This window comes from Hemibagrus wyckioides, linkage group LG29 (assembly GCF_019097595.1).
Source record: "Hemibagrus wyckioides isolate EC202008001 linkage group LG29, SWU_Hwy_1.0, whole genome shotgun sequence".
NCBI lineage: Eukaryota > Metazoa > Chordata > Actinopteri > Siluriformes > Bagridae > Hemibagrus > Hemibagrus wyckioides.
The window spans coordinates 13,121,175-13,129,836 of NC_080738.1; the positions used below are offsets into that span (position 1 = coordinate 13,121,175).

At 39.8% G+C, this 8,662-nt stretch overlaps 1 protein-coding gene across 2 annotated transcripts in view; it reads left to right on the forward strand.

Annotated features, from left to right (window-relative positions):
- Positions 1 to 8,662, forward strand: part of LOC131349364 (RAS guanyl-releasing protein 2-like) — a 35,613-nt gene that overhangs the window by 13,209 nt on the left and 13,742 nt on the right. For both annotated transcript variants that reach the window (XM_058384981.1, XM_058384982.1), the window contains exons 2-8: positions 1,650 to 1,813; positions 1,932 to 2,034; positions 3,833 to 3,889; positions 4,708 to 4,839; positions 5,201 to 5,351; positions 5,549 to 5,722; positions 8,380 to 8,496. In XM_058384981.1, the coding sequence (XP_058240964.1) occupies positions 1,747 to 1,813; positions 1,932 to 2,034; positions 3,833 to 3,889; positions 4,708 to 4,839; positions 5,201 to 5,351; positions 5,549 to 5,722; positions 8,380 to 8,496 (801 nt within the window). In that variant the 5' untranslated portion in view covers positions 1,650 to 1,746. The remainder of the gene's footprint in view (positions 1 to 1,649; positions 1,814 to 1,931; positions 2,035 to 3,832; positions 3,890 to 4,707; positions 4,840 to 5,200; positions 5,352 to 5,548; positions 5,723 to 8,379; positions 8,497 to 8,662) is intronic.

Consider the following 8,662-nt stretch of genomic DNA (forward strand, 5'->3'; position numbering starts at 1 on the left):
ATGACAAATATGTTAAAACAATCCCTTTATTGAATATGGATTTATAATCATGATGGGTTATAATGGCTACACAACTGTTTAGTCCTAATCCTGTATATTCCTGTCACATTGTGTAGATGGAAATACTCTTACATTCACAATTAGACATAGCTATGAGCTCTAGTGTAGATTATTTACGATGTGACTACATCAAGCGTTTTAAACATCCTCGATCACGAGAATTTTTACCGACCACATTTCAGTATCCTTTCAGGTTTTAGTAGTATGTTGAATTAATTCCACTAATCTTCATAACTGCTTTCTTTGCCTGATGCAGGCCAATGTTAAGCTACACACTGCATCAGTTACAGCTGATATTATTGTTGCCAGCAGAAATATATTTATCCTGCTTATTAAAATCCAAACAGCAATCACAGACAGTGTGTTACTGTATTGCTAAATTATAAATCTTGAAATTTATAAAATGTAAGGTGGTCAAGGCTAACAAACAAAGTAGAAAATACAGTTGTGCATCTTTTAGCATCTTATAATACTACTACTGCTACTACTACTGCTAGTACAATAACCTAAGCTACTGCTGCATCTTGAATGTAGCATGAACAATAAATATATGTTGACTTTATCCATCCATTCATTTTCTATACCCGCTTTATACCTAATTAGGGTCACAGGGATCTGCTGGAGCCTATCCCAGCACACATTGGGAGAAAGGCAGGGGTACACCCTGGACAGGTCGCCAGTCCATCACAGGGCCACATACAGTATAGACAGACGACCACTCACACTCACTTTTACGGGCAATTTAGTGTACATGTTTTTGGACTGTGGGAGGAAACCGGAGTACCCGGAGTAAGCCCACGCAGGCACGGGGAGAACATGCAAACTCCACACAGACAGGCCTCTACCTGTTCAAACCCGGGATTCGAACCCAGGACAGTGCAAAATGCATTTGATGCAATCAGTATCAGCCTCGTTAGAGTGAGCGTCTGCCATGTTACGTGAGTCTTTGTGGTTATCTATGTGCGTGTGCAAAGGGACCGTTACCATGGTTTCCTGGCTTGGAATGTAAATCATTAAGAGAACATTTTTATTTGTGTTTGTGTGTAATATGGGAATGTTTTTACGTCGTAGAAGGGGCCAAATTTCCCCACGAGCATGGGAATATGTAAAAATTGTGATATTGTTGGAATAATTGTTAGGCCCTCATGAGGTTTCTGGATTTTTATTTATCATTTGTTTTTAACAAAAAATATGCAGGTTAAGAAAATTAAATAAAAGTCTAAAGGTTTTGTTTTGGTTGCTGAGGTTAAGGTTTTGTAATTCAGGTTTAGATATTGTGACAATAATTAGCTGATTTATTAAGTGACAAATGCTGCTCTAAATAATGACTGCAAACGGAAATGATTGTGGTTTCTTTGGTGTAAGCTATAATAACATTGCAGTGCTGTGCATCACAGTTTTTCCTTTGTGTGTGTTGAAAAGAAGTTTTCTGTTGATTTGATATTCATAGAAGGAGTCTCAAGTATTAGGTAGAAGGATTTTGAATGTAATCTGCTTATAATACAATAATAACAAATAGTAATTAAAGCAGTTGGCTTTACTTTCATTTCTGAAAACTCATTCGTTTTGCTTTCTCACTCCATTTTTAGGGGAGCAGTGGAGAAAGCGGTGGCCAAAGAGGAAGAAAGAGCTGGGTGGAGGAAGTGAGGAAAAGGGTGATAAAGAGAAAGTGTGACTGGGAGAGAGATGGAGTCGCTATCAGCCGAGTCGGCTACGGTGGATGAGCTGGTGGAAGCATGCATCAATGCTTTCGGTCAGTCTGCAGAACCAATTAAATTCTACCATTCTGACATTAAATAATGTACTTATTTCCTTTTATGTGGTATGGATTAAAAATGGCCTACTGTTTGCTTTTATTTGCTTTTCTCCAGATGACACGGGGAAATTAAAGGACTTGCCGTTGGTGCGGATGTTTCTGATGATGCACCCCTGGTACCTACCATCCACAGAGCTAGCCAAGAAACTCCTGCTCAAGTATGAGTCACTAAAATACACCTATTTATAATTTAAAATCTAGACCAAACATGTGTAACGAGGTGCTGTGGAAAGGTCGTGCTGCGCACACCAAGCCTTGTTTCGTGACTACCATCATTACATCATCATTAGGTTACTTTTAAACAACAAGCAGACGAGGTGAACATCTTTCGTTCTTACCGTTATCTGTAAGTAGATAACACTAACAAACGAAACATGCAACAGCAAATCAGATAAGACGCCAGCAAAAATGAAAACAACAGCAAGACAAAACAAAGCCAAAAACGCAACAGTAAGGTTGCTTACTTACTGCATGTTACATGCTAGTTGTGTCAGTTTGTGCGATTCGAAAAAAAGAGTAGGAGGAGGTTTTATCTATGCTTATTTTTTATCAAGGAAATCCATATGTTATTTTGGATGTGTCAACTTTAATAAACAAAACATGCAATAGCAAATCAGATAAATACAAAACAGCCAAACCAGACAAAGCAAAAACAGACTTGTTGTGTCAGGTGTTATGACTAGAGAAAACAGAGAGCAGGAGGATATTTTATCTGTATTTATTTATTTGTTATTTATTTGTTTGTTTGTTTACTTATTAACATCATCCATATATTTTAGATGTGTCAATTTTCAAAGCATTTAATATTGAACCATTGAGGGCTAAAATCCCACTTAAAGGATGCCGAGTTACAACAGAAGATAGAATTATTAACTGCTCAGGGTGAATCCAAGAAGTCCAGAGTGAGGGTCAAATACTGTGGTAGACAACATCAAACATCAAAAAGGCTAATCAGGCAAAAAATATCAACAAAGTATACATAGACAAACTAATCAAAGATGAACACAAAACACATGAACATAGCTAGGCAACAAACCAATTACTGGACAGGATTGGAGGATCCTAATGCCTTAAACTGCAATTAGACTCTTATTTATAAACTGGATTTGGAATCTGTAGAAAGGTGAAACGATAAGAACTTTTAATGGCTTTGTGTTTGACTTGAATTAATCTACAATATGTGTAGGTTAATACTGGATTTAATAATACACTACAACCAAATATGCCCTGGATTAGATGCCATTTGATCACAGGGGGTCATGCACACCTATTCATACACCTGTTCACACCTAGGGGTGAGTTAGCATAGCCAGTCCACTTGCATATTTTGGGAGGTCAAAGGATACTGGAGAAACATTCAGGTTTCCTGTGAAATGAGTAAATAACTTTATAATTGATTGATTTATTTATTCTTAGACTACAGAAAATAAGACCACAATGCCTGATTCAGTTATAAGAAAAAGCAGAAAAATAACGTATACCTGTAAAATAGATAGAAACTGAAGACTCATTCGAGTTATTGACAGTACAAAGTTTCCTTTTTTTATGATTTTAGGAAGGTTTTCCTCTTCTGTGAAATAAGGGACAGAAAATAAAGACTGACAACACATAACTTTTTGATTGATTAGTTCATTTATTCCTACAGAAGATACATGAGATTCAGTTATGAGAATCTGGAGCTGTCAATAACCACAAAACAAAAGTGAAGCATTGTAGACCAGGCGGAAAAATAATGCATAGCTGTATCATAATGTTTTCACTTGTCGCCACTGCTGATGTTCTGAAAATCACTAGAACGGGCTGGACTGTAATTTTTTATACTCTTTCACCCCTATTACGCACTTCATCCGAGCTTTACCATTTTAAAAGACTGATCACAGTGATCTTGATATCGGAGGAACAGTAATTAATTCCCTGTGAATAAAGAAGTGTTAATGAGACTTAATTAAACGTCAGGTCTCAGGAGGAAAGCTGTACTGCCGAGCTCAGGAGCCGAATCTGCCACCTAGTCAAGTAAGTGCGCTATTTATTCACCTTTTTTCGTTTCGGTGCCTTCACAAGTATTCACCCTCCTGAACTTGTCTACGTTTTGTAATGTTGTAGTCTACCATTTGATTTGTACAATATCTCTAACATTTGTGACATGAAGGTTAATTAAATAAAAAAAAGAGGTTTTTTGGTTGCAAAAGCATTCGGCCGCACTGGTAGAACCAACATTGGCTATCAGCCCTGCACATCTGTGTCTTGGTATTTTTGCCTGTTCTTCTTGGCTCAAACTCCTCACATTCTCAGTTGGATTGACGGCTAATTATGTGACTTCTAATGGCTAACAATTCGCAGAGAACTAATTCAGGAGTTACACAGCAATAGGAGTGAATATTTATGAAAGTCACTGAATCTTTTGCTCTTGATTTCTGTCTCTACAAACCCATCTTTGCTTCTTCACCTACTCTATTCTCTGTTTGAACCCATTATCATCCATCTGTCTCCACCCTCAAGAATGGGTTACGTGTCATTTTTCTTCAGTCGGATAAAATCTCACTTCCTACCTTTTCCCCTACTTTCTTTGACCTTCGTATTACGGATATCTCGCTTGCTTTATATCTTCCCATCCATATATTTTGTTCACCTGTCTATGTCTGAAACCTGACATCAATCCAACCATCTCTCTCTGACCTCAAGTTGCATGTTATTGTATTTATAGGTCTTATATATATATATATATATATATATATATATATATATATATATAAAGTATATACATATTTATACATGCCATATTTATATATAAAGTCTGCTTGTTGTCTGTCTCTCTCACTTGTTCCCGGTAGGTTCTGGATCTCAGAGTTTCCCGTCGAGTTCAATCTTAATCCAGCTTTGGCTGAACAGATTCGAGATCTGAGGGATCAGCTCAACACGGAGGGCAATGAGCGGGAGAGTCAGCTCATCGACGTTGAGAGTGTGTAAGTACACACACACACATTAACACTATTGCATGTATGGGGGCACAGTGGTATATTCTCCCTGTGCTTTGATGGTTTATTCCAGTTCCCTCCCCAAGTTGAAAGACCGTAGGCCGATTGGCATCTCGAAATTGTACACACGCTCTTAGTGTGTGTGTGTGATTGTGCTCTGTGACGGGTTGGTACCATCTCCAAGGTGCACCCCCCCCCCAGACAGATAGATAGATAGATAGATAGATAGATAGATAGATAGATAGATAGATAGATAGATAGATAGATGGAAATCTTTTCCATGTATCAGATAACTAATATGTTTCTAAAATGAAATATATTTCTCTACATGCTTATTCCCCCCTCTCAGCCCCTCATATAAGTGGAAGCGTCAGGTGACCCAGCATGTGCCCTCCATGTCAAAAAAGAGGAAGATGTCCCTCCTGTTCGAACACTTGGATGCCTCTGAACTGGCTGAACATCTTACCTACCTGGAGTATAAGTCATTTTGCAAGATTCTGGTGTGTTTACACATATTTTCATATTTGTCACTGGTAAAGCTTTCTGAGGACATTTAGCATTTTTTGTCAAGGAGTCTCAATTGCTGCTCTTTATGTTTTTTCAAAAATCTTTGTGCTCATTCTGTAATATTTGTATTACATTTGTAATGCGACAAGCTGGCATGGCATTGCATATCAAAATCCTGTCATGTGTTCAGTTCCAGGACTATCACAGCTTCGTGAGACACGGCTGCACGGTGGATAACCCCATCCTGGAGCGCTTCATCATGCTCTTCAACAGCGTCTCCCAGTGGATCCAGCTTATGGTGCTCAGCAAGCCCACGGCCCAGCAGCGCGCTGCCGTCATAACACACTTCGTACATGTCGCACAGGTCAGTCCCTGTTATGAGCGACTTATTGAGTGATGGTATAAGTATTATATTGACCTTCTTAAGGGAAAAGGGAATTGACATTGATCTTCTATTCAAACAGATCTGTTAAACTCATATAAATACAATGCTTCCATTATTGGTTTGTAATTATCCCTTTTTTTCAATACAATTCCACAAGTGAAAACAGAATTTTATTTCAAATTCTAATCTGCAAAGATGCCATGACACGGTGCTTAAAAGAGAGTTTGTGCCATGATTAGCAGAAAAAAGCCCAACTCTGGTCTTATAATGTTGTCTTATTAGGTTTTCTGTTTAATAAGAAGATGATGATTTTCATTTCCAATAAAAAAAGTTCTATAGATTTCCGATGAGCTGGTTCCAATTCTAACATGAAACATTAAAGGTGGATGCTTCACATGAACAGATTAAAAAAATGTTTAATTTAGGGAATGAGTCTCCAGTGGCAGAGCTTTGGAACAGTGAAAAAACTTTGCACGTTCTTATTTCTTGGTAACACAAGAAGCTGAGGGATTTTATTATGTTGGTCCCCTTTTTGCTGCCAAAACAGCCCTGACCCCTCGAGGCATGGACTCCACTAGATACCTGAAGGTGTGCTATGGGATCCGGCTCCAAGATATTACCAACAGATGCTTTAAGTCCTGTAAGTTGCGAAGTTGGGCCTTGGAGCCTTGGCCGTGGATTGGACTTGTTTGTCCAGCACATCCCACAGATGCTTGATTGGATTGAAATCTAAGGAATTTGGAGGCAACACCTCAAACTGGTTGTTGTGCTCAACAAACCATTCCTGAACCATTTTTGCTTTGTGGCACAGTGCATTATCCTGCTGAAAGAGACCACAGCCATCAGGGAATACCATTTCCATGAAAGGGTATAGATGGTCTACAACAATGTTTAGGTAGGCGGTACGTGTCAAAGTAACATCCACATGGATGGCAGGACCCAAGGACTCCCAGCAGAAGATTGCCCAAAGCATGACACTGCCTCCGCTGACTTGCCTTCTTCCCATGGTGCATCGTGGTGCCATGTGGTCCCCAGGTAAGCAACACACACAAACCCGGCCATACACATGAAGTAAAAGAAAGCATGGTTCATCAGTCCAGGTCACCTTCTTCCGTTGCTCCGTGGTCCAGTTCTGATGTGCCCATTTTTGGCTTTTGGCAGTGCTTAGGGGTCAGCATGGGCACCCTGACTTGTCTGTGGCTATGCAGCCCCATACTCAACAAACTGTGATGCACTATGTATTCTGACACCTTTCTATCAGAACCAGCATTAACTTCTTCAGCAATCTGAGCAACAGTAGCTCATCTGTTGGATCGGATCACACGGGCCAGCCTTCGATCCCCACGTGCATCAATGAGCATTGGCTGCCCATGACCCTGTCACCGGGATGATTTTAGATGAGCCTGCATTTGTACACATAGCCTCTCTATCTTTACAAAGTCATCATTTATTAACGTTCCTCACTCTGTCACGTCGCAGCCAGAGTCTTGTTGAGAAGTTCACGTCTCACAGTCGGGTGCACGTGTAGCACCTGCGTCCAAATGGGACAGAATGGGACGAAGGTCAAATAACTTTCACACTGTTTTGTGTGGTGTGTGTGTGTAGTGTACAAGTCTGGATGCTGATTTGTAAAATTCAACTTTCTGGTTAGTAGCTCAGATGTTTTTTGTGCTGTGCAATATCCTGGAGTAGTCTCTCTCTAGGATGCACTTACCCCCCACTAATTTTCTTCCTGATCCCTCATCGTTCCTCACAGTATCCCTTCTCCAGATCTCTCTCTTTGATAACATGGAGGGTTTTTATGAGTCAGTAGCATTCATTAACATTAAGAGGCTCGAGCATAAACCACTTGTGATGTAATTAACCACTTTACTTTCTGATAAGTGCTCTGCACAAAAAAATGGATTCGCTAAAGATGAAATTTGGCTAATAATAAAGAGGCTTTTGCGACTGTGTGTCTGTGTGTGTGTGTTGAAGCAGCTGGAGCAGGATTGATTTTTTGCAGTGTGTGTATCTGTGTGTGTGGGTTGAAGGGCAGAGGATGTCTCCCATAGAGCCTCATTCACAAAGCCTTACTGTGGTGTAGACATCCCATCCAGCCTGTGGAACAATGAAACAATGCTGCCATAGTAGTAGTGCATATTACATGGGGTGTGTGTGTGTGTGTGTGTGAGAGAGAGAGAGAGAGAGAAAGAGAGAAGATGGAGAGACAGTGAGTCTAACTTTATCTATTTTCCCAATTCTTCCTTCCTCTTCATCAGTGTCTCCCTCCTCCTCCTTTCGTTCTGCCTGCCAGCCTTAATACCTCAACACCCACATAGTCTCTTTCTCTCTCTCTCTTGCTCTCTCCCAGCCTAAACATTTCCTTTAATCCAGTGTATACTATTTGGTCTATTTCTTCCTGCTTCACTATGAATCATTTCTTTAGCATTGTACCCTTACACTAAATCGTAATCTCATCTGTTCCATCCTACCTCATCAGAATCTTGGTTATAAATCAATGGTTTTCTTCAATTTCTCAGAATGTTCTCTGCCATTGCACCTCCATCCACTACAGCCTTGTTACCAAACACAAATGGATTGTTACATAAGCACTAACAATATTTTATTGACATGAATTCTTTCTTTTCGTGTAGAAACTGTTGCAGCTGCAGAACTTCAACACCCTCATGGCAGTGGTTGGAGGCCTCAGTAACAGCTCCATCTCCAGGCTTAAAGACACACAGAACCACATCAGCAACGATACCAACAAGGTGCTACACTCATTATCACCATACTCATCTTTTTTTTTGAGGGTCACCACAGGGGATCATTGATCCAACTATTCATTGACGCAATATTCAAGTTTATTATGAGTTTATGCTTGACACCCTTTGTGATGCAACCTTCCCCAAATTATCCGGGTTTGGAACCAGCATT